The 27583-nt window shown below is 34.8% G+C and overlaps 1 protein-coding gene across 7 annotated transcripts in view; it reads left to right on the top strand.

Moving 5' to 3' along the window:
- The window catches only part of GBE1 (1,4-alpha-glucan branching enzyme 1), a 278711-nt gene that overhangs the window by 125851 nt on the left and 125277 nt on the right, over nt 1–27583 (top strand). For all 7 annotated transcript variants that reach the window (XR_013442827.1, XR_013442829.1, XR_013442854.1 and 4 more), the window contains exons 4-7: nt 9199–9324; nt 10121–10256; nt 13931–14021; nt 17426–17635. Coding sequence is in view for 1 of the 7 variants with exons in the window: in XM_078059397.1 (XP_077915523.1) it covers nt 9199–9324; nt 10121–10256; nt 13931–14021; nt 17426–17635 (563 nt within the window). In the remaining 6 variants the exon portion in view is untranslated. The remainder of the gene's footprint in view (nt 1–9198; nt 9325–10120; nt 10257–13930; nt 14022–17425; nt 17636–27583) is intronic.

Raw genomic sequence — 27583 nt, 5'->3', positions numbered from 1 at the left:
TTTTCTTAAGATTTTATTTATTTATTTGAGAGTGAAAGAGAGGGCAAGTGGGGGAGGGGCAGAGGGAGAGGCAGAGATTCTCAAGTAGACTCTGTACTAAGCACAGAGCCTGATGTGGGGCTTGATCTCACAACTCTGAGATCACAACCTGAGCCAAAAGCAAGAATTGGATGCCCAACCAACTGAGCCACCTAGACACCCCTCATGGTGTCTTTATCTGGTTTTGATATCAGGATAATGCTGACCTTATAGAATGATTTTGGATTTTTTCCCTCCTTTTCTATGTTTTGGAAATGTTTGCAAAGAATAGGTATTAACTTCTCCTTAAGTGTTTGATAGAAATCATCTGTGAAGTCCTCTAGTTCTGGACTTTAATTTGTTTGGAGTTTTTTGATTAGTGATTCAGTTTAATCACTGGTAATGAGTCTGTTCAAATTTTCTATTTTTTCCTGCTCCAGTTTTGGTAGGTTACGTGTTTCTAAAAGTTTATCCATCTCTTCTATGTTGTCCAGTTTGTTGGCACATAATTTTTCATAATATTCTCCTAAAATCCTTTGTATTTCTGTGGTGTTGATTGTTACTGCTCCTCTTTTGTGTCTGATTTTGTTTATTTGAGCCCCCTTTCTCTCTCTGTCTCTCTCTTTTTCTTCTTCTTTTTTTTTTTTTTAATTAGTCTGGCTAGAGGTTTATCAATTTTGTTGATCTTTACAAAGAACCAGCTCCTGGCTTCATTGATCTGTTCTATTGTTTTTTTAATTTCCATATTATTAATTTCTGCTGTAATCTTTATTATTTTCCACCTTCTGCTGATTTGAGGTTTTGTTTGTTCTTCTTTTCCTAGCTCATTTAGGTGTAAGACTAGGTTATTTGTTTGAGATTTTTCTTGCTTTTTTTGTTTTTTTAAGATTTTATTTATTTATTTGACAGAGAGACAGCGAGAGAGGGAACACAAGCAGGGGGAGTGGGAGAGGGAGAAGCAGGCTTCCCGCTGAGCAGGGATTCCCAATGCGGGGCCCTATCCTAGGACCCTGGGATCATGACCTGAGCCGAAGGCAGATGCTTAACGACTGAGCCACCCAGGCGCCCCGAGCTTTTTCTTGCTTCTTGAGGTATGCCTGTATTGCTATAAACTTCTCTCTTAGAACCATTTTTGCTGTATCCCAAAGATTTTGGGCCACTGTTTCTCATTTTCTTATATCTTCATGTATGTTTTGATTTCTTCCTTGATTTCCTGGTTGATCCATTCATTGTTTAGTAACATGTTATTTAACCACCATGTATTTGTGCTCTTTCCAGATTTTTCTTGTGGTTGACTTCTAGTTTCATAGTGTTGTAGTCAGATAAGATGCATGGTATGACTTCAGTCTTTTTAAATTTGTTGAGACTTATTCGTGGTCTAATATGTGTTCTGTTCTAGAGAATGTTCTGTGTGCACTTGAATAGAATGTGTATTCTGTTGTTTTAGGATGGAATGTTCAGAATATATCTATTAAATCCATCTGATCCAGTGTGTCAGTCAAAGCCACTGTTTCCTTATTGATTTTCTACCTAGACTATCTGTCCTCTGATCTAAGTGGGGTGTGGAAGTTCCCTACTATTATTGTATTACTATCGATTCCCTTATATTGTTTAATAACTGTTTTATGTATTTGGATGCTCCCATGTTGGGTGCATAAATATTTATAATTGTTATGTCCTCCTTTGGATTGTCCTCTAATGATTATATAGTGTCCTTCTTTGTCTCTTAGTACAGTCTTTGTTTTAAAGTCTGTTTTGTCTGATATAAGTATTGCTACCCTGGCTTTCTTTTCACTTCCATTTGCATGATCAATGCTATTCCATCCCCTCACATTCAATCTGCATGTGTCTTTCAAGATGTGATAATTTTTTATGATGATTTTATATGCACATGACTTGTGTAAGGTTGTTTGAGTAAATAAAATTACGGTCTAAATTACGTGAGATCAAAAATGGAGATCTCTAAAATGTATGAACTTTATTATCCAGATAAAATTAACAGAATTTTTTTTAAAAATTCAACTAACAGAGTTATGTTTATTTGGTACCCATAGCAGGCTCAATATATAAACGATGGTAATGCTAATTATAGTTCATATATAAACCTACTTTATATAATTTTACCAATCAAATATATGTAGTTTTATGAAAGTGTATCTACAAAGTGCTCATTTACATATTATGGGCTTATTATTATTTGAAAACTACTTTGATACTTTTATTGGTGTCTTGGTTTTTTTCCCTCAGTTAATTGAAATATAAACTCAAAATTCACAATGAAATATCTTTTAATATCAGATAGTGTTTCTGATATCCCTATTTAGAAAATTCAGAATGACATTTCTTCAATAAACATTGTTATTATTATTTTTGCTGATTATCTATTGAAATAGTCTCATCTCTGTTTAATGAAGCAAATATATCAGAAAAAATAGCCCCTTAGCTTTTGTTTATGGTGAATTCAGAGCTTTTATTTGCATCATATAGAGTAGTTCCTTTTATTCAATCTCTGAATATAATTATATGGGGGTAGACTAGCAATAAAAACTACATACTACAAATTCACTTTTTTTATAAGCCCTCCTATCAATTTTGAAGATCAGCAACATTTATTCTGAAGGAGTTTGCTTTTCCTGGAAATTGTCAACGAGATTTGTTCAGTGAAGATTACTGAAATGCATTGGTATATGTCTTCTCTTGGGGAGCAGAAAGTTAATAAGAGATAAAATATGTTATTTAGACGATTCATTAAAATAACCTTATCTTGTAATTAATCTTACCAGCACTGACAACATTTAACTAAATTTAAGTACATTCCATTTTATTCTTAAAAAGTGATTGCCTGTAATTTTCCCTTCCTAGTTTAGTTTCCTGTAGCTGCTGCACAAATATGGTGGCTTTAAATGATAGAAATTTGTTCTCCCACAGTTCTGGAAGCCAGAAGTTCAAACCCAGTATCACTGGGGCTGAAATCAAGGTGTTGAAATGAGCTCACTCCCTCTGGCGTGGGAGACTCTGCCCTTGGCCCCTTCCAGCTTCTGGCGGCTGCTGCCATTCTTTGGCTTGTGTCTGCATCACTCTTCCTCCTTGGTCACACTGCTCTTTCCTCTTCTTTCGATGTGTCAATAGCCTCCTTTCCTTCTTATGAGGATAAATGTGATTGCCCTCTTGGATTATCTGGATAATCTCTCCATTTTAAGATTCTTTTATCATATCTGCAAAGACCCATTTTTTGCTACACGAAGTATCATTTACAGATTCTAGAGTGTAGGATGTGAATATCTTTTGAGGGGCCATTTTTGAGCCTCCCAAAATGGAGAAGTGATTCATTCTTACATAATGTTAGGGAATCTTAAAACCGATCCAAGTCGGAAGAACAAACAAAACTGTGGGAAACAACATTTACTGATACATCATTTTTTTAAAAACAAAGATTAGGTGTAAAACTTCAGTTGAATTACAGTGAGATTTAAGAGCGTCTTTAAGATTCTATTAAGCTATTTTAAGTTCTAATAATTATATCTATGCATTTAAAATAATGTTGGGGGGCTTTGGTGTCTCGGTTGGGTGACTGACTCTTGGTTTCAGCTAAGGTCATGATCTCAGGGTCATGAGATGGAGCCCTGCCTCTGCCTCGTGCTCAGTGTAGTCTGCTTGGGATTCTCTCTCCCTCTCCCTCTGCCCCTCCTGCTGCTCACACTCCCTCTCTCCTTTTCTCTCTCTCTGTCTCTCTCTCTCTCATAGGTAAATAAATCTTTAACAAAATAAAATAATGTTTATACTATGTTATTTGTAAATATTAAAAACATTTATTTCTTCAGGATTCTGCTCACTGATAGAAACATCACATTCTCGGGATTATCACTTATTTTCCTACTTAATTATGAACACTGATTACTTTTTCTAAAAATTTATCTTCTTTATTTTTGCCCCATGCACCTCTTTTTTTTTAATTTAAATTTTAGTTAATATACAGTGCGATATTGATTTCTGAAGTATAATTCAGTGATTCATCACTTACATACAACACCCAGCGCTCATCACAAGTGCCCTTTTTAATATCCATTACCCATCTAGCCCATCCCTCACACTTCTAAAATTACTTAAGAATAAATCACAATATATTTTCTATTTAAGTATACTTCTCTTTCTCTGTAAATATATATATTTATATATACATATGTATTTCATTCACATTTTAAATGCACAAAGACAGAATATTCATATTCAGTATTGTACATTGGTATGCCTGTACCCATTGTTTTATATGTATTTGTATGTGTTGGTAGATATTAGTATATAATATGTACTATATCAATATATTATATTTATATATTTTCTATATATATAGTATCAATTACATTAGATGTTATATAAATTAGAGGTAATTTAAAAGTGGAGATAACATTACTTTATAAATTAGAAATGACTTTGCTTGGTTATTTACTTTAACCTGTATGCCACTAAATAGTTATTTTTATTACTATATTTTTAATTAACCCTTCTGCTAAGCTTTTATTTTTTATAAGGAAAGGTTTTCCCTGCATCACATAGTTGCAATTTTGGTAGTATAATTTAGGCAAATTGAATTATAATATTCAATATCTGTGCCTTTTCTCTTGGTCTTCTACACATTCACTTGTGAAACTCAGAGTTACATTCAGTACCATTTCCAGAGTATGCTAATACTTCTAACCAACTGAATACATCCACTGTTTTTATATGAGATTGTTGACCACCTGAGGAGCATGTTATGTCATAATTTTCCAGTCCATAGGAACAATATTCTTTGGCAAGAAGCATTTCAAAAGATACTCCTAGAATGAATGAATACACACACACACACACACACAATTTTTTTTAAGGTCTTCACTGTTTTACCAAACTGTTTCTTATATTGTTTATTTGAGTTCTAAGTGACGTTTTCTAAATAAAATTTGACTTCATATCGTTCACTAAGTCAATTTGATTTTTGTACAGGTAGAGGTTTCTTTTATATACTTGTTTATTTATTAATGTTTTTTGATAGTAACTTCCCATAAGTCAAAGAGATAATTTGATTTATTAAAAAAGGAGCCTGATAATATTTTTACCATGTTACAAGATATTATAATTTTAGAGTATCCATTTGCCCTATAAAAAGTTCATCCTGATAGTGTATTCATTAGTATATTCCTTTAAAGTAATTTGATATAGTTTTTGAGGTTTTATACTTAGCACTGTGTCAATATATTTAAGGTACATAATATATGCAACTTGAATAGCATAGCTCCACAAATGTGTATGCAGTTATATAATTAATGTATTTATAGTCCTTACTAAAATACTTACTTGTTTCTGATCAAAAAGTTATACAAATGAAGGGGTGCCTGGGTGGTTCCATTGGTTTAGTATCAGACTCTCAGGCCATGATCTCAGGATCCTGGGATCAAGCCCTGCAGTGGTCTCCCGGCTCAGCGCGAAGTCTGCTTGTCTCCCTCATCCTTTGCCTGCCCACAACCCCCCCACCCCGGCTCACACACATACACACTTTTGCTCTCTCTCAAATAAATAAATCTTTTAAAAAAAAGTTATACAAATGAAATTAAGTGATATATACACAAATACAACCAGGAAATAAAGGCTACTAATAATCTAACCATAGCCAATCATCTAAATATTTTTTTTCTATTTGTTTAAATATTTCAGTCCACGGGTTTGTGTGCATTTACATTAGGAGATGCAATATATTCGTTTTCATAACATGAAAGTATATTCTTACAACCTTTGGTATAATTCAGTACTATAGTTTTTACAACTATACATTATTATTTACAACTACATATTATACATATCATTTAGTCATTCACTTTTTGCCAGTAAAAGTAACATTAAGGTCAATAGACAGAGATATAATTCTTTGGACACATCTCTGATTATTTCCACGGCAAAGTTCTATAATCAGAATTGCTAAGTCATTGAGAATTACTTTTTTTTATGCATATTGCCAAATTGTTATTCAGAGCTTTTATACTATTTTATACTTATACTAACAGTGTATAAGACTTTCAATTTGGTAGTATCAAGTAAATTCTTCTACTTCATCAGCTGTTAGACTTATTATTGTTGAAAGATCTACCAAGCTATCTCTTTCTTTTCAATTTGCTTTATAGCATGGGCTATTTTGAGGCTGTAAATTAAATGATGTAGTCTTTTTTTTTTTTTTAATGTTTTATTTATTTACTCATGAAAGTCAGAGAGAGAGAGAGAGGCAGAGGCAGAGGGAGAAGCAGGCTCCCCGCCAAGCAGGGATCCCGATGCGAGACTCGATCCCAGGACCCTGGTATCATGACCTGAGCCGAAGGCAGACGCTTAACCATCTGAGCCACCCAGGTGCCCCCAAAATGATGTAAAGTCTTATCTCATGATCTAAAAAACCCTTTCATCTGAATCTGAACTCATGAGATCCAAATTCTAGGAATTGCCCTCTCCCCAAAAAATGTGAGCAGAGTTTAGTCAAGAAAGATTATATTCCCCATTCATTGGAACATTTCTCAAGTTAGATTTATTTAGATTTATTATAATACTCTTAGCTGGTTACCACAACAGTTTAAGGACAGCAAATCAAAAACGAGGTGAGGTGGCTTCCATAGGCAAGTGCTTAGGAAAAAATGAACTAGTGTAATAAAGAAGGCTCCAATATTTAGGGGCCTAAAGAACAGAGAAATTTATTTACCTTTTATGTAATGGTCACAGATAAGATCACAGATTATGTAATGATCACAGATATGTAATGATCCAGATTTGGTGGGAAGTTTTGCTTTACTATATCACTGAAGGACCTAGACTATAACTCTGTTACTGAGAAGGAAAGAGGGAATTTGATATTTAAAAGTGTCCATCCTAACAAGCAATACTAACAGGAATGACTGTTAGGGAAGGAAGAAACAGAACCTTTGGAAACAATATTGAAGTCATTCAATGAATGATTAAATAATCCTTTGTCAGGTGTAGAGTTTGTTTTACCTTACCTACACGCTTATAACTTAACTTGTTACTGTTTCATGCAATCTGGCAGAATGCACACAACTCCTGGGTCAGAGACAAATCATTTTATTAGTCACAGCACAGTAAGCAGTATGAGCATCGTATTTGCATTGGTTCTCCTTGTCTTCCAAATCCTGTAGAGTGACACCTAACGGTCCCGATGGATGCTACTCACACTGTTGGTTTGCCTCATAGCTCCAGAATATTCATCTTGGGGAATCCATTCTTTCATAGCAAGCAGTAAGCAAGCCTGTTCTGTGTATTCAGAGGAGACATTATCTTATTCCTCAGGATGGCATGCTACAAACACAACTCTGAGAAATGGCTTCTGTCAGTAACTGTCAGGGCCTTGTATTCTTGGCATACCCAGCAAAATATGTAGGAATATGAGACACCAGTGAAGGGACTGTTCCTTCCAACACCCATGGCACAGTAGCCTCTGTAGACATGTGTACAACAAGCAGATTAATGTTCTAAAGAATGTGAAAATTACATTCAGCATGGGGAGATTCTTGATATCCTCTACTTAAAGTTTCAAATATTCTCTCTGCCAACAGGCACCTTCACAAATAATTATGGGTATATGAACATCCTTTGGAGGGGCTGTAGAGCCATTTAGCGAAAGAGAGAAAAGACAGATGGATTAAGCAGAGTGTTATTTACTGAAAACTGATTTCTATATTTTATTTCCCCATGGCCTATTCTCAATTGATGAGTGAGACAGAGGACCTTTTCTTAAGCATATTACTATTGTATATTATACCAGAAATTCATGTAGCTCAGGGGACATATCTTTTGGAATGAATACTACTGAAATGGATGAATCCTATTCATTCATCTTTTTGTGATAATTATTTGAATGATAGCAATACTTAGCTGTCAGTGGCTTCAATAAGTGGGAGGCCTAATGAAGAAGAAAGAATTTTGCTCATGTAAGTTAGACATGAACTTCACCACTCACCTGCTCTTCTATCATAAATCATGATTTATTATTTTTTGGTATCTGTAGGAAGTGGTGTGGTTGCCTGTTAAGAGCAAGAAAGTGAGTATCAGAGGCTCTGTGTTTAGCTTTTGGCTCTGCTATTCAGTGACTTTTGACAGCTCAGTCCCACTTGATATTTGGGTCATAAAGATTCTCTAGAATCAAGTGAGATATAATGATGAAAGTCCTTTCTAAACTGTAAAGCGTTTCACAAATATTTAATTACCAAGAATTATGCACACTAGAGCTTTTCTCTGTTAGAGGAGACTGAAGAATATATTCTCTCTCAATGCCAAGGGCATAATATAGCTCCTAATCTGAACAATTTTGATCATCCTATATCTACTTTTAGAAGGTTTAATTTAAAAAAAAAAAAAAAACTTAAGAAAAAAGCAACCATTTCAATCTCTTAGAAACTCTGCTCATGTGGCTCATTTTGTTACCTAACCATGTTGATAAATTAAAAATATTTTATTCAGCATTAAGTCTAAAAGGGTGGATTTGCATTTTATTGTTTTTTTATTGATAACAATAGTGATACTATTGGCAAATATAGGAATGAATGGCTAAAGGGGGAAATGCTTGGTTTTATATGGTAAAGCACACTTGGAATAGGGCATAGAAGTTGAAAAAAGGTGGAAAATATTTACAGGGTGGTATCTGTTTGTGTGTATGTATGTATATTTGTGTGTGCACAATACAAATGTAAATCAAAACTCATTTTCCTCCTTTAGCTTCTTGAAAATGTTATAATTGCTATGAAAACAAAATGAAAGAGATGGCAATATAGCTCATTCCTTTTTTTAAATACATAGTAGGATTATGTACTCCTGTTGACTTATTCACAGTAGTTTCCAAATAATATTCTTGTCTTTTTACTATCTCCTTTCTGTTTACTTTAATTAACCACTCTAATAGTTGATTGGCAATGATGGAAGTTGCCAGAGAATCATAAAATATTTCAGCTGAAAGTGACTTTAAGGATCATATACTATAACGGATAAGAAAGTAAAGTCCGTTTAAACATCTTTAAGGGTACACATCTGTATGGTGGTTTAAATTCTTAAGATCATTCCTCCTTTTCTTACTTGTAGCAGTTCTCATAAACTCTTATGTGTTATCTTAGAGTTGTCAAAGTATTTTAAAGCAATAACATCTCATTCTCTTTTTAGGTAGTTATTAGGAGTAAAAGTGGAGAGATCTTGTATCGTATTTCACCGTGGGCGAAGTATGTGACTCGTGAAGGTGATAATGTGAATTATGATTGGATACACTGGGATCCAGAACACCCATATAAAGTGAGAACAACAAATCTTTAAATAAATGCTTGTTCCAATATTTCTAGGAAAATTAATTTTTACTTTTATAACTTTTATAGTAATGTTCAACTTCTCTCTTCACTGCCAGTTTTATATTTTACATCATAGTGTACCTGATATACGATACATATGTCAGAGTCCATCATCTGTAGCCAATAAAATATAGAAGTGAGTTCTTGTTTTATCATGTGTTTCTGAGGATAGGAGGGAGAAAGAAATCTCTACATACTGACCTGAAAGGGATACTGCTTTTTTTTTTTTAATCACAGTTTCTGATTCATCACAGATTTTCAGTGATACAGTATTTCTCATTGTCTTTGGTTTGAAGCAGGGTCCCAGTGTCCTTAGGAACAAGGCATAGGGAAGATACCTCATGAATGTATTACTTAGAGTTATTTTTAAGGCCGTATCATTGTCAAGGTTTATATGTATCTTTGAACTCACTTTTTTGTATTCTAAGTTATTGGAGCTTGTTGATAAGTGCTTTGCATTTAATAATTATGTATACATTTTAAGCTGTTGTGTTTTCTCTAAGGCTCAATGATAAGGCATAAGCCATTTCATGATTACTCTTTTAAAACAGATCCATTAACATGATCCCAAAAAGGAATTTCTTTTCAAGAGAAAATTTAATGGATATAGCCAAATGCCTTTTATATGCGAAAGCAGTTCCAAACTATTTGAGTTGATTCACCATTTCATTTAACATGCTTAATCAGTTAGTATCATACCTGTATTTCTGATCTAATTCTTTATATAATTTTATATTCTGTAGTTTAAGCATTCCAAACCAAAGAAGCCAAGAGGTCTAAGAATTTATGAATCTCATGTGGGAATTTCTTCCTATGAAGGAAAAGTAGCTTCTTATAAACATTTTACATGCAATGTACTACCAAGAATCAAAGACCTTGGTAAGTAATAACTGTGATTTTTATTCAGATAAAATTTTAATGAGTCTGTTCTCTTATTAGAAAAGCTAATTACAAGTGTCTCTTTTTTTGTGTTAAGAGATTAAATATGTAATAGAAATGCATTTTATTTTAGGCTTCTCAAATTGCCCTGTAATAGTGATAGCATAGAAAAGAGAAATGGAATAAGATAGAGCATAAGAATTCAAGATATTATTCCAATTTCAATTTTAAGTAATGTGAACTGATGGCTTCCAAATTGTAGATAAATATGTAAGCATAATTACTTTTCTACAGGAAAGAACTTTTATCAATTTAAGTGGTCATTGATTATAGCCTGTTCATTTTAGTCTGTTAGGGAAAAAAATCTTACATTTTTTTAAGGTTACTGGAACTCATTTTGTATCAGAGTCAATACTTTGACTCTGACTCTGATACAAATGTGTGTGTGTACATATATATGTGTATGTATATATATACACGTCTCCGGTCTGGCTGACTTATTTGACAGATATTTATGGTGCATCTTTGTTCTAAGACACATTGTTCTAGATATTTGTATGTTGGATTGTAATGACACAGATCCTTGTCTTCATGGGAACAACCAGGAAAGTTAATAGTGTACTGCTGAATTATTGATTCAGTATGCTTTAAATTTGTTATTTTTCTTTTTATTGGTAATGCTTTTTTATCATTTTACAGCCTATTAGCACCTGCTCCAACAGCTAGGCAGGAAGATAAAGTACATTTAATTATTCTGCTTCTGGTAGGCAGTCCAAACTTTGGCTAGAAGAAAGGTTTGCAACTCACTGTTAAAGTTCTGTTATACATGGATCTTAATTGTCTGTGATGGTGAGGTCGGATTCCAGAAACCAGAATTAATTAAATATATGAAGAATTTAATATTAATTATATTTAATAGGTATTATATTTAAATTGTCGTATTTGGGTTGTTCTGCCATTTCATACTGTAATACATTGTTTATGACCCAGGTCTTGCAGAAGGTTTGACAGAACAAGGATTCTCTTGTTCATTGTTGTGTTTCAGTTGAATAACACAGAACTCTGAACATAAATGAATCTAAGAATGAGTAATGCTATAAAATTAATAATAAAAACCATAAATCGGTGCTTGACCATAAGAATAATATTTATTTCATAATAGAGAAATAAACTACAAACTCTGTATTTTGTTATAAAATATATAATTGATTTATATTACCTGAGCAGGAGTTTATATATATATTTCTATCATGATAGAAATGTGATAGAGTTAGATTGTTTTTATAATGAAAAAGCCAACAGCAGATTATGAACCATAGTTTATGTTTTTCTTTAAACATGAATCTCTAAATCTGAATGTGACTCTGCAGTGGTTCCACTATTAGTTCAGTACTGAGATATGGGCAGGAGAAGCCGTACTGACATGAACTGGACTTTGAGAACAGAGCATTTTCTATGTATGTTACAGAAATGGAACTTTCAAAGCAGTCAAATCATATTTGAAAATTCTACCAAATTTGAAGGAAAAAAATGTTTCCTTAGTTATTTTTTTATTTTTTTATTTATTTTTTTAATACATATTCTTTTTTTTTTTTTTAGATTTTATTTATTAGAGAGAGAGACAGCGAGAGAGGGAACACAAGCAGGGGGAACGGGAGAGGGAGAAGCAGGCTTCCTGCTGAGCAGGGAGCCCGATGTGGGGCTAGATCCCAGGACCCTGGGATCGTGACCTGAGCTGAAGGCAGATGCCTAACGACTGAGCCACCCAGGCGCCCCCTTAGTTATTTTTTTAAAGATCAAAACTTTCTTCTTCTTTGATTATTTGCTTATATTAAAAACATATTAGTGACTGCTTCTGGGTTCTGTGTGCCCATGTGTGTACACAGACAACTTTGCGGTACCTGTACAGGCATAGAAGTTGCAGAAAGTAGAAGAATTAATGCTGGCTTTGTAAAAGCTACCTTGCGGAAAAATGGATTTACTGGTATATCCTATGTTATATGGTAGAAATAACTAAAACATAAAGAAAAAGGTAAAATAAAAAGTATATGGCGTGCAACTGGTTACTTTTATTTAGCTTTCATAGTCTTCAGTATGAATATTACAAGTGCAACTGAAGTTTAGCATATGTAGATTGCCATCTTTAATATTCTAAAGTCAAATTAAGAGTATATTTGCATATCATTTATTACTTGTTAAAATGAAGACGTTTCAAATAGCTACTTAGAGTACAACTCTCAAGAACTAACTGTCCGATTTTGTGTTAGAAGGTCAGACAAGCAAAAGATATTAAAGTAGTAGAACTTGTGTTCTCCTTTAGGATTTTGATGGACTCCTGTCTCACATTGAGGTCTTTCAACCATTTGGAGTCTATTTTTGTGTGTGGTGTAAGGAAATGGTCCAGTTTCATTCTTCTGCATGTGGCTGTCCAATTTTCCCAACACCATTTGTTGAAGAGACTGTCTTTTTTCCATTGGACATTCTTTCCTGCTTTGTCGAAGATTAGTTGACCATATAGTTGAGGGTCCATTTCTGGGCTCTCTATTCTGTTCCATTGATCTATGTGTCTGTTTTTGTGCCAGTACCATACTGTCTTGATGATGACAGCTTTGTAGTAGAGCTGGAAGTCCGGAATTGTGATGCCGCCAGCTTTGCTTTTCTTTTTCAACATTCCTTGGCTATGCGGGGTCTTTTCTGGTTCCATACAAATTTTAGGAGTATTTGTTCCATTTCTTTGAAGAAAGTGGATGGTATTTTGATGGGGATTGCATTGAATGTGTAGATTGCTCTAGGTAGGATTGACATCTTCACAATATTTGTTCTTCCAATCCATGAGCATGGAACGTTTTTCCATTTCTTTGTGTCTTCCTCAATTTCTTTCATGAGTATTTTATAGTTTTCTGAGTACAGATCCTTTGCCTCTTTGGTTAGATTTATTCCTAGGTATCTTATGGTTTTGGGTGCAATTGTAAATGGGATCGACTCCTTAATTTCTCTTTCTTCTGACTTGTTGTTGGTGTATAGGAATGACCTCACTGATATGAGGAATTCTTAATCTCAGGAAACAAACTGAGGGTTGCTGGAGTGGGGGGTGGGGTGGGAGGGATGGGGTGGCTGGGTGATACACACTGGGGAGGGTATGTGTTCTGGTAAGCGCTGTGAATTGTGCAAGACTGTTGAATCTCAGATCTGTACCTCTGAAACAAATAATGCAATATATGTTAAGAAAGAAAAAAAGAAGAAGAAGAAGGTAGCAGGAGGGGAAGAATGAAGGGGGGGAAATCAGAGGGGGAGAAGAACCATGAGAGACGATGGACTCTGAAAAACAAACTGAGGGTTCTAGAGGGGAGGGGGGTGGGAGGATGGGTTAGCCTGGTGATGGGTATTGAGGAGGGCACGTTCTGCATGGAGCACTGGGTGTTATGCACAAACAATGAATCATGGAACACTATATCTAAAACTAATGATGTAATGTATGGGGATTAACATAACAATAAAAAAATTAAAAAAAAATAAAGTAGTAGAACTTTTCAAAGTGATCAAATCATTTATATGTAAATGATCATATGTAAAATTTAATGTCTTCAGAACAAGGATGCTGTGTTTATATATTTTTTCATTTCTTTTTTTTTTAAATGTTGCTTTTAATCTCTGTTTGACCTTTGCTTGTATAGGATACAACTGCATTCAGATGATGGCAATAATGGAGCATGCTTACTATGCCAGTTTTGGTTACCAGATCACAAGCTTCTTTGCAGCTTCAAGGTAAAATGAAAGTCCCAATTCTAACCATTTTTATTTGAGAAAAAAAATAAAATGAATTTTTACCTTTTATATGATATTGGTTTGTAACCTAATTTAGAGTTAACAGAGTTAACAGAAGCTGAGTTTTTTTTTTTTTTTTTTTACTAAGATCATAGACTTTCTTCCCATCAAGCCTTAGAGGTTGGACATTGCTTTTCATGAAATGATTTCTGGTAAAGAATATCCAGTCAACCTGCTGAAATTGTCATGCATTTGGAGGCCCAAGTCTTAGTCAGAAAATCACGTCTCATGGAAGTCATTATTGCCAGAGCTCACATCCTTTTCTGGAAAGAGATCGGCTATGTAGGAATGTGACTGAGAAGGCTCTTAGTAGAACATACTACCACAGAAGGATTGTCCTTTCCAGGCTAAAATCCAAGGAATGTGACTCTCTGGGCAGAAAGACACCAAGGAATCCATGTAATTGAAGAAGTGCTGATGTAAATGACTGCAAGTTGAATAAGTCCAACACTGTCTCCACCTCATGGAGCTCACACTGTTGTGGCATATAATGTTAATCCAGTAATCATACTTGTTGATTTCTACCCATGATAAAAGCTAAGAAGAAAATGACAGGGTGCTATAAAAGCCTAGAATGAGGGATCTGATCAGTTTAGATTAGATCTGAACTGATGTTGGAACTGAGATCTAGAACATAATTAAGAGTGAACTGGGAGGGGGTGCCTGGGTGTCTCAGTCGTTAAGCGTCTGCCTTCGGCTCAGGTCATGATCCCGGGGTCCTGGGATCGAGCCCCGCATTGGGCTCGAGCCCCGCATTGGGCTCTAGCCCCGCATTGGGCTCCCTGCTCAGCGAGGAGTCTGCTTCTCCCTCTGCCCCTCCACCTCACTCATGCTCTCTGTCTCTCTTTCAAATAAATAAATAAAATATTTAAATATAAAATTAAAAAAAAAAAAGAGTGAACTGGGAGGAGGGGTGAAGTGGGAATAGGGAGATAGCTTTCCAAGCATAGAGAAAAGATACTGATCCTTGTACCTGTTTCTCTTTATAGTCATTCCCCCTGAGTAAATTACCTATATTTATAATCTCTAAATCCTTCATTCCTCTTCTTGCTTGAACTCATTCCAGGTAAGCTCTTCACCTATTCATTGAAATTGCTCTTGTAAAGTGTACTGATGACCTCCACACTGTTAAGTCCACTGATCAGCTATTAACTTGCTTGAACTGTCTGCAGCATTTGGCACAATTAGTTACTTGTACCTTTTTAGGACATTTTTCTTTCCTTGGTTTTCAGGAAACTATTATCCTCCTGTTTGGGTTTTTCCTACCGCTCTTGCTGCTTTTTATTTATTTTTTAAAATTTCCTTTGCTTTTTCTGACCACTGAATATTGGACCTTCAGGGCTTAGCCCTTGGTTCCATTCTCTTCTGTGTATGTATGGCATATATTGGGGGTCCCATCAAGTGTCATCCACTCTTATGGCTTAAATACACTTCACATTGTACTGGACTTTTCCCTTTCTGTCCGGACATTCCTATACTCTAACTATCATAAAACCTAACCACCTTGTATCTTCAAAATGTATCCCAAATCTGGCTTCTTCAACTGCCACCACCCTGCTCCATGTTGCCATTATCTATAACCTGGATTATTTCAGTAGCCTTTTAATTGGGCATTCTGTTTTCTCTTGTTCTACCCCTTCCCTAGCCTTCTCTCCCTCCATACACATGGCTACTCTCTGCATAGTGACAAGAGTAACCACTTTAAAATAAAAGATCATGTTACTCTCTTGCTCAGAACCTTCTAATGATTCCTTATCTCTTTCAGGTAAAAGTCAAAGGCCTTATATTGATCCATTAAGACCTCATGTGATCTGGGTCTTGGCTGATTCTCTGGACTCATCCCTTTATTGATCATTCCACTCTGGGCCACACTAGCCTATTTGCTTTTCGTCCAAGTGTTCCTAGCTTATTTCCCCAGTGCCCTTTCTTTCTAAACATTCTGTCTTTTAAGTGTTCACATGCCTTACTCCCTTCTTCCAGGTGTTCCTTCGAACATTGCCTTCTTCATGAAACTTTCACTTGATAACCCTGTTTAGAATAGCAAACCCACCCTTCCTACCAGCGGCTTTGCTTCGTTTTTCTTTAGAGAAGTTATTGCTATCTGACATCCCCCATGTTTTGCTTATTTATTTGTAGTCCTCCAAATAGAATGTAAATTCCATGAGGGCAGTGATATTTATTTTATTCACTGCTGAATCCCAGAGTATAGAAAATTTCATGACACATGGTAGATAGCTTAATAAGTATTTGTTGAAAAAACAAATGAATGAAATTTTAAGGCTGTTTATTCTCTGAACACGCTGTTCACTGAGTAGAAAAAAAAGCCTAGGTGGCTGCGATAAGGAGAGAAAGGAGTAAAGGGTCATAAATCTAAAGTTATTGGAAGGAGCCAAATTAAACAGTGCAGTAGGTCATGATAAGGTCCACAGTCTTCATCCTAAGGACAACGGGAGTGCAAGTATGATTTTAGTAAAAATGAAATGATCACATTGCATTTTTCAAAGACAGGTCTTGCTGCCCAATGGAGTTAGCTAGCAGGAGACCTGCTATATACTAAGGACTGTACTGTATCATGGGAAACCAGATAGTCTCAGCCCCTGCGCTCAAGTGAGAAAGTGAGACAATAATAATCACAAGGGCAATTGGGTGATTATTTATTTAAAAGCAAAGTTGATGCTATGGAAGGCCAATATTGAGATTTTACATAGGTTAAGAAAAGCCTTCCCTCTTAGGAGTGATCTGTTTTCTATTTCATGCGGACAAGAAAACTGCTGTTAACACAAACACCTGTGCCTATGAGCTACCCATGTTTTCTGCTTGGGTGGTGATAGACATGGCACATTCTCTCAGCCTTCTGGCACCTGGGGGCATTCCAGTTTGGGAATAAGTAAGTGCAAGAGGGATGGTCTCACTCAAGGCACCAAGGATATTCAAAGAAATATTCTAAGAGCCACCCCAACCCTGAGCACACACATTCACAGGAATGGCCAAGTATATGAACAGGGATGACAATGCTGTCCAGGCTAGGTAGGCTTGGAGAAGGAAATCAGAAGCTCTGAGTATAGAGAAACAAAATTTACTGCCTACCTACTCAAAATGTGAATTTTCACTGGGATGTAAATCTACATGCAATAGCTGGATTTAAATTACTATTTTTTTTTATTGAATGCCTTTATAGAAAATATGATGCCACATTGACTTGTATCTAAGTATTATATCATATTGAATTTGCATATTTAAAGTATCCAGTACTGTACTGGTAAAGCAATTGATACACAATAAATGATTAGTTGTTTGCTTTAAATATGATACGATTTTGTTTTTGCTTTATTCTTTACCTTTAGCCGTTATGGAACGCCTGAAGAGCTAAAAGAACTGGTTGACACGGCTCACTCAATGGGTATCACAGTCCTCTTAGATGTGGTACACAGCCATGCTTCAAAAAATTCAGAAGATGGATTGAACATGTTTGATGGGACTGATTCCTGTTATTTTCATTCTGGACCTAGAGGGAATCATGATCTTTGGGACAGTCGATTGTTTGCCTACTCCAGGTAGGTACATACCATATGCAAATGTCTTTGTTTAAAAAACATTTCAAGGAATATTACTAAGTTCATTGTGTGTGTGTAGTCTTTCACTGGTATATAATTAATTAGTTCAATTATTTAAAATTTTATAAGGAATATTTAACACACTTACAGAATTTACCTTGTTTTGAATAGCACATGTATTGGTGGCAAGTTGTGTTAAATTTCAGTTTTACCAATCTTATGTCATTTAAAATATATTGGTTATATGGCCATTTAAAAGGATTAATGTGAATATTTTTTTAATATCTAAAAGAATACTTTATTAGGTTGTATTAACTGTAGCAAATCTCCTTTTAATAGAAATATGCACATGGTTTTAAGTAGGCAGTTTTTCAAAATTGTACTTCATATTTTGCTATCTTAATAATATTGCCATGTTCTTGATCACAGCTAAATTAATATAACTTTAATAACAACTAACATTTATTAGTATGTAATATGTCAGGGATGATGCTAAGTGTTTTAGATATATTAGCTACATATTTATTCTGCATAGCAACTCTACTTACACATGGTAAGTCCTATTATTAGGACCACGTTACATAAAAGTAAGCTAAGGCTTAATGTTGAAACAATTAAGATTAAACCCACCTCTGACTTCTTTTACCATTTAAGTAGAAAGGGGTTTTAGGTGATTAAATAGCATAATATGGCAAAAATATTTCAAAAAGTGAAAAGTACTAACAGTTGGGCACCTGGGTGGCTCAGTTGGTTAAGCGACTGCCTTCGGCTCAGGTCATGATCCTGGAGTCCCGGGATCGAGTCCCGCATCGGGCTCCCTGCTCGGCGGGGAGCCTGCTTCTCCCTCTGACCCTCCCCCCTCTCATGTGCTCTCTCTCTCTCATTCTCTCTGTCTCAAATAAATAAATAAAATCTTTAAAAAAAAAAAAAAGAAAAATACTAACAGTTTGTATCCATTATTGATTATAAGTGAAAATATGAAAATACACTGTCAGAAATATTAAAAGTAGCAGAGTATCAATGTATAACTAATTTTTTATAATATTTTTAAAAGAAATTTAATGAATTTTCTTTTGGATGTTGCATTATACATAAACATACACATATCTGGAAAACGAGCAGTATAGAAAAATGCTTTAGCAAGTACCTTGACAAAATGAAGATTTCTAATTTTTCAACATAAATTAGATGACTTTCATATGGAGGAAATTGTTTTGCTTTGCTCTTTCCTGAATATTATACATTGTTTTATATTTCATAACCGTATAGGAATCACTCAGGCCAGACGAAGCCACATAACATATGAGAAAAGACACAAGAGGTGGAGCGGGTGGCAGGGTTCCAGGCCGAGTTTCATTCTGGAACAAATCGATTAATCATTCTGGTTCTCAGGTTTTTCATTATAAGAGGAGGCAGAGTTTGGGGGCTAATACAATTCCCTTTGTAAAGGTATTTTGTATTTGTGTCACCTTTTTGAACATTGCTTTTCCTACTACGGATTTATAACAAGTAAAAAGGACTGAACCTGTGCTAATTCTGTGGTATAACTCCACTCTTGAGAAAATCTTATAAACATAGATTGTGGGCAAGTGATACAATTAATTGAACTCTCTGGTTCATATTTAGATGAGTAAGAGTTGACTCTATACTGCAGAACTGTGCCTTATGAAAAGCATACATTAAATGGTTCAATTTTTGTGTTATGACAATTATTCTGTAGAGCTGTGTCTTTAAAAAGAAATACTTTAAGTGTATGGATCTTTATGTTAAAAAGATTATTTTATTAAAATATTTATTATAGTGTGTTTTTCTTTACCTCGAACTCTCATAGTCCATTAAAAGTCATCCAATTTTCTAAAGAAAAAGGATTATACATAATTGTTTGGTTTTTTTTTTTTTCGTTTTTTTTTTAAATATTTTATTTATTTATTTGACAGAGAGAGAGACAGCGAGAGAGAACACAAGCAGGGGGAGTGGGAGAGGGAGAAGCAGGCTTCCCGCTGAGCAGAGAGCCCGATGTGGGGCTCGATCCCAGGACTCTGGGATCATGACCTGAGCCGAAGGCAGACGCTTAACGACTGAGCCACCCAGGCGCCCCTATACATAATTGTTTTAAAAAACATTTCTTTTGCAGAAGTTAAGACATATTTAACATTTTATTTAATACTTGTTTTCTTTTGTTATGGAATTAACCATTAATCTTGCTTTTGGTAAAAAATATGTATCATGATTTTGGCTTATTATTTTTATTATGAATAATTTTTTGGCTGCATTATGTCATATAGGCCTAGTCCTTTGTAAATATAGTTCCATTTAAAATCCATTTTAGGGGCGCCTGGGTGGCTCAGTTGGTTAAGCGACTGTCTTCGGCTCAGGTCATGATCCTGGAATCCCGGGATCGAGTCCCGCATCGGGCTCCCTGCTTGGCAGGGAGTCTGCTTCTCCCTCTGACCCTCCTCTCTCTCATGCTTTCTCATTCTTTCTCTCTCTCAAATAAATAAATAAAATCTTTAAAAAAAAAAAAACCATTTTATTAATGTTGTTCTATTCTATTTGATATCTATATTTTCCAATTTAATAGAATTAGTTTTTTCTATATCAGCTTATACTTACTGGTTATGACATCCTTATACAATATAGATAAAACCTTACAAAGCCAAATTAAACAATTTAAATCACTAAATTTAAACAAATAATTTTTTAATACTTAGGTTTCTCAATATATGAAATACTAAAGATTGTTGGACCAGAATTATTTTCTCAATACTTTGTGCAATTTATTAAAAGCTTTTTTGACAAAATTTATATTAGGTTGATGAAACTTATAAGGCTTTTCTTTTACATTTTCTTCCTTCTATTCTGATTAGTTATAGCGTATGTAAAATAACATTGCTCTGGTAGAATGCTAAAGCCATTTTTATAATCAGCATTCATGTTTAAAGTCGGATTCTGTTCTTTTGGTTATTTATTGCTGCTTAACAAACCAGCTCAAAATTTAGTGACTTCAGATAACAGCAGTTGTTTATTTTGTTTCTAGATCTGCAATTTGGGCATAGCTCAGGCAGACAGCTCTTCCTGTCTTCGTGTTGCGTCAGTCAGAGAGGCTCAGTTAAGGGGTGGAGCTTTCAGCGTCCACTTTAAAGATGGTTCACTCACATGACTGACAGTTGGTGCTGGCTGTGGGCCAGAGGGCCTCAGCTCCGCTTCTTGGAGCCCACTTCACAGCCTACTTGGGCTTTCTTACAACAGTGAACGTACTAGATAACAGGACATGCAGGCTTCCATTTCTTACCGTCTGGGTCGAGAAACTGACCCAACATCATTTCTTCTATAAACTATAGCTCAAACAGTTACAATTTCGAGGAGAGGGGACATGGACCCCTTCATTCAATGGCAGGAGCATTAAAGAATTTTCGTGCTATGTTTTTAAATCCCCACACCTTGGGATACCTGGTGACTCAGTCGGTTAAGCGTCTGCTTTTGGCTCAGGTCATGATCCCAGGGTCCTGGGATCGAGCCCCGCGTCGGGTTCCCTGCTCAGCGGAGAGCCTGCTTCCTCTCTCTCTGCTTGCTGCTCTGCCTACTTGTGCTGTCCCTCTATCTCTCTGTCAAATAAATAAATAAAATCTTTAAAAATGAATAAATAAATCCCCACATCTAACAAGTTTTGACCACACACAGTGAATATGCCATTTCACAAATTCAAAAAAATATTGAAATACCTGTGTATGGGGAAATACTTCCTTTTAAGCCTTATTTCTGTGGTAGAGAGTTTTGTCTGAAATAAGCAAGTTTTTTAAAAATATACTTTTCATTATAAAAGTAATGTCAGTGTTGATAATTAGAAAGTATAAAAAGGCACATGTTATTCAAAATAAAAAATTATTATCCTTAATAAATATAAATAGCATTCTTTGTACATGAATGCATTTAATGAATATAAACTCATTAAACATGCAAATAACACATGAAAACCTAGCCTTCACTAATATTCTCCCCATAGAGTAGCTAATTTTGGATTTGTTCCTTATCCAGATGAAATCAGAAGATACATATTTTAAAATATAAGTTCTTTTCCACCCCTTATCTTTGATTTGTTGATTAATATTATCCTCCATGGAAAAGTATATATAAAAATGGTACATGGTTTACATAAGGCCTAAGCCTCTTCTTTGAAAACTTGTAATAATTTTTGAAATTATTATATTTACTGTTTGAGAAAATTAATCTTATATAGAATCAGCTTCTGTAAGATATGTTGCTGATGCTCATTTCATCCTATCTATATGTCACAACCTGTCACCGTTTATAATCTCTGATTCAAGTGCCATCATCAAAGTTATCAGAATTAAATCTCTAACTCTGAGTAATACCAGAGATCCTGACTACGCTATTTCATTACCTGCTATGAATAAATTTCCAATCAGGAGCTGCCCATGTTTTAATTTTCTGTCTACTCGGCTGAACTGCCTTCTAGCTCTGCTAAATTACTAATGACAGTTCATAACAGAGATTGGGTTGTCCTTACTTTAGTTGGTAAAGAGAACTTTCTCACAAATCTGTCATCTATAAGTTTCTGAAGTTTTTAGAGTTAAGAAATAATGGATACAATTTAGAGGTCTCCGTTTTAAATTCTGTTTTGCATATTCGTCTGGCACTATGTAAATGCACTTGATAAAATAACAAGACAGCTGCAGATTTGTTGAGTCTAAACAATTATTATACCTTAACTATTACTAAAGTTTCAAATGAGTACCTTTTCTTTGTTGAGTATTTCTTTCAGAGATAAGATATTGAATCTCAAAGGAGATAACATAGTAGAGCTAATGCTCATATTTTCCCTGAACCTTACCTTTGGATACAAAGGTAGTATATTTATTCCATCAGCATGGGTTCCTGATGAAACAACTCTTAGGTAGGAAGATACTCTACTGTTATCTTGAGTTACTAGAGTTCCTTCTAGAAACAAAAATAAATCCAGTTTGTTTTTTAAGGTCATAATCATGAATGGAATAAAATACTTCTTAGTATAGACACTATAATAATTGGGTTTTTAACCATGATAGGTCTTTTCCATAAGTTAGAATGTGGAAGGAAATTCATGGGGGCCTTCCCTGTTTAGAGTGGATATTTGTATCTTAAGTGGTCTATGATTTCATATGTTTTTTTCTTTTTTTAGTTTGTCAATATAGTAAATTCCATTTATTGATTTTTGAATGTTAGGCCGGTCTTGCATTCCTGGGATAAACCCTCATGAACATAGTTGCTAATATTCTAAACAAAATTTTAGCATATTTATATATGACATTTTATCATGACCAAATCAGTTCTTAATGATCCATCTTTTGTTTATTGTGCACTGATATATAAGCTAAGGAGTGATTAGCAAGATGTTTAAAAACTAAGCATCCAGGACATGAATAGAAACTTCTAAAATTATTATTTTAAAGTCATGTACTTTTTTGTGGTTTCTTAAAAGCAAAAAACCAAAAAGCACATGTCATTGGGTGAAATAATTTCACTTTTTTGCTGTAGTAGAAATGACCATGGGGCACCTGGGTAGCTCAGTCAGTTAAGCATCTGACTCTTGATTTCGGCTCAGGTCATGATCTCAGGGTCATGAGATTGAGCCCTCAGTCAGGCTCTACACTCAGTGTGGAGTCTGTTTAGGATTCTCTTTCTCTCTCCCTTTGCCCCTTCTACCCCTCTTGGCCCTCCCCACCCCGACTCCCACATGCTCTCTTTCTAAAAAAAAAAAAAAAAGGACCACAATAACAAAGAAATAACAGCATAGTAAAGGTAAATGTGTACAACTACTTTTGAAAACAGTTTGGTATTATCTGGAAAACTTAAAGATTCATATATCCTAGGATGTGTTACAATGCCTATATGCTTGGTTAACTCCTGAGCATATGCTTATCAGAAGTTTGGGGAAAAAATAGACCAAAAAGTCATTCCCTTCAGGGTGCAGGTGATATTTTAAAAGTTAACCTGAAGTAATGGTCTTTAAAGAAATACCAAGAAAAAAATTCCATCATTGTGATTTTATTGCCACAATTTCAGTCATAAAATTTCTTTGCATACACATAAATCTTGGACGGAGTTTTTATCAAACTTTTAAAATGTTTTCAGTTTCAGTATATCTTAAGCCCATTGGTTATAAATATAAATGAATCCTCTTGTGGTTACTCAGCAAAAGTAACCTGACTAACTTCAGGGAAAATGGAAATATACAAGTCAGATTTCAGCAAAGATGGTAGATGATGGAGGGAGTTGAAAGAAGAATTTTATAATGTAATATAGTCATTGATCCTCTCATTTTTATCTATATATTTTAGTGAGCTGTTACAGCCAGGGTAAGTATTAAAATCACATATCAAAGTGACTTTTAACTTTAACCAGACCCTTGATTATTTTATCTTTATTTTAAAATTAGTTTTGTGGCACCTGGGTGGCTCAGTCGGTTAAGCGTCTGTCTTGGGCTCAGGTCTTGATCCGGGAGTCCCAGGATCAAGCCCCACATCCAGCTCCCTGCTCAATGGGAGTCTGCTTCTCCCTCTGACCCTCCTCCCTCTCATGCTCTGTCTCACTCTCTCTCTTTAATAAATAAAATCTTTTAAAAAAATTAAAAAAAAATAATATTAGTTTCTTTGTGTGTATGAGTTAACAGTGCACCTAATGTATTACTCAAGTGTCACATATATACAATTAATAAATATATATAGGGGAGAATGTGTTGAAAAGTTTTCACTGATACTTTACACAATCAAAAAAGTTTACAAATCACTGAATTAGACCATTTTTTTAGGTAGATTAAGGTTAACATCGTAGACTTTTTAAAAATAAACTTTTTAGGTTAACATCATAGATTTTAAAAAAATAAACTACTTTTTCTGAATAATTCATTTATTCTATTGACTTGTTTAACAAACATTAAACATCTACCAAGTGTCATATCTTCAGAGAGGTGATATTTTCAATATATTTAAATGTAGCACAAACTCTAAAATAAAATACATGTTTTTAATTTCTTTGGATACATATCCAAACATTTCATATTTTTAATTGAGGTAACACATCATCATTTTAGACAGACAAATACCTGTCCTATTTGCTTTATAAACTTATAAAAAGTAAAAAAGATGATTTTTATAGAGCAAATGATAATGATTAAAAGACAGTTTTGGACATAGATTTAGCAAACAGCTAACTATTCCAAAGACAGGCAATTAAAAACAAACAATAGCCTATTCTTCATTAAGAATATTAAAATCTCACAGTAAGATTGTTAATAGCTTCAGTGAATGCTGGATATCCCATAAAAAGTCTTAATTGTTTTCTTCTTTCCTAGTATTTTTTTCTTCTCCTTTTAGTATTTCTTTGTTGTATAAGCCAGAACCTCCTTTCAGCTTGATTAAGGAAAATGGTTAAATCTACTATTTCAAAGAAAGTAGAGTTAGACTCAAAATTCAAACAGACTAATTCTTTTTTGTAAAAGAGATTAAGAAAGTTGCTATACAATCTAATCCGTCTGGATTTGAGTGTGAATAGTAGAAATACAACTTTTCTCACAGGGTTTGTGAGGTTATTCAGCCCAGCTGAAAGGTGTTTATTGACGCAGAGCACCGCACAGAGGTGAGGATTTAGTTTGTGTATGAACTTTGTTCCTGGTATTATCTGCCCCGTTTATTCCCCTCAAGTCAAAATTTAGGTGCACAGGGATATTGTGAAAATATCTTGAGTATTTAGGTCTTATTCACCTGTAACATTCATTCTCAAATCCAAACTCACTCTAAAGTAGGACAGTTCTACTTCGTAATTTGCCTTAAATTTGAAAACTCTGTGCATCACTCTCCAAGCAGCTTCTTTAGCTTAAGACATTGGTCCATGTTAGTGAAAATGGTCCGAAAGTCCCCATTCAATGATTATTCATTTAAGTGTGGAAATGACATGGAGTCTATAGTAATAATATCTGGTTTTGTTAATGACCTTTTTAAACAAGCAAGTAAAAAGTGAAAAAAAAAATCTATTTTTCATCTGTGGGTAACAAAACAACTTGTTTAAGCATGTCTGTTTTCTAGGGTATGGACTAGCAGTTTTGAAGTTATGAAGTAATATTTCATAGTTTCCTAGCCGAATGATTTCCGGAGCATTAAGCTGCAGATAAATAATCCATGTTGTACTGAGCCAATTATTTTTCAGAAAATATGAGTATCTTATAATTTTGGAAGAACACATTTATAAGTGATATAAAGATTATTCATTTTTGAAGGCTTTTTCCCTATTCATATAGATTAGTGATCAGGCCTATTTTTCTCTAATTCCCCAATTTCCCCTCCACATTTTGTGATGTGTGAGATATCCCTGTTTGGTTTTAGCTCAGGTCTTCAGTCTGTCTTCTTTTTCTTTCATTGTTAGTAAGAGAAGCCCTCAGCCTCAGGATTTATTTCATTGTCTCCTTCCAGGTTAATATATCTTCCAAAGATTAGACCTTTGCCTGTGTAGCCTTTCAAAATTCTGTCTGCTGAAAGCATCAGTAAAACTCAGGAGCAGTTAGACTTAACATTTACTCTCAGTGCTTCAGGAAACAAAACAGCATAATAGCCAACTTTTCTGAAACTTGAGCTCTGTTCTTAGTACTATGTTAAGGTTAGCAAATGGGGCCGACTAGCTGTCCAGGTGCGTTATCTGGTCTTTATGGAGTGATGATGATCATGATGATTTCAGTGGTTACCGTTGTGACTACCTGATATAAAACGACTCCTCTAGTCCCCCCTCTGTTCCCTCTCTCCTATTCTTGTCTAATTTTTCTCCATTGTACTTATACCACTGTGTGACATTCTAAATAGATATTGTTTGTTTTTAATTTTCAGGTGATGTGTGTTGTTTATATATTAAATATGGAAGTGAAGTTAATAATTCATTGTTTTTTATAGAATGTATTTTATTTAAAGTAAAGCAGTCTCAAGTTTTCTCGGTTAAGCTTTTCACTGTCAAATTTGCTTTCCATGAAGGTGACACTGCACAATATTGATTTGGTGGGGTTGCCTGTTCTTTCCAACTGAATTCAGTGAAGGAAGCTACAAAAGATACTGCCAGCCAATATATTATATAATTAATATAGTTTTTTATATATATATGTATATATATATATAATAGTATATATATATATGATAGTAAAGATCTGGTATAATGTAAAGTAGGTAGTTTTAGAATTAGGTGACTTGGATCATGAACCAAGTAGCTTAACAGTTGAAACATTATTAGAGGCATGGACACAAGTAACAGCATTTTATTTTCATGAGCCAAAATATGTGCCATAATCACTGTGGGTCTTTGTTTGTGTGGTCTCAACACTATATTTTAAAATCATGTTAAGCTGGGGGTTTTTTGGTTTTTTGTTTTTTGGGGTTTTTTGTTTTGTTTTGTTTGTTTGGTAGAAGCACAAAATTAGGAACATCGGTGGGAAATGACTGGTGATGATCAGCATCTAGTGGTGTTGAGAAGTCACAGCCAGGAGCAGTGGTGGAGAGAGAGAGAACCCACCAAGATCGAAACCAGAGTGGAAAACTCAGCAATATAAGGCCACTTGGGTGTAGCAGCAAACAGTCCCACGCCCCAGTCGTCTCTCTGAGCATCATTAAGCAAACTGCCATGTAGAATAATCATAATGAACATGAGTCATTAAAAAAAAACTTCGTCGTGTTTGAAAATTTTCTTTTAAGATGGCAGGAGAAAGTAAAATGTAACTTCAAAGTATTTCTGTTAAAAAGGTTAAAATTTGGGGGTGCCTGGGTGGCTCAGTCGTTAAGCATCTGCCTTCGGCTGAGGTCATGATCTCAGGGTCCTGGGATCGAGTTCCGCATCGGGCTCCCTGCTCAGCGGGAAGCCTGCTTCTCCCTCTCCCACTCCCCCTGCTTGTGTTCCTGCTCTCACTGTGTCTCTCTC

This window comes from Halichoerus grypus, chromosome 1 (assembly GCF_964656455.1).
Source record: "Halichoerus grypus chromosome 1, mHalGry1.hap1.1, whole genome shotgun sequence".
Classification (NCBI taxonomy): Eukaryota; Metazoa; Chordata; class Mammalia; order Carnivora; family Phocidae; genus Halichoerus; species Halichoerus grypus.
The sequence above is the reverse complement of the archived record's forward strand: the minus strand, read 5'-3'. Positions and strand labels throughout refer to the sequence as shown.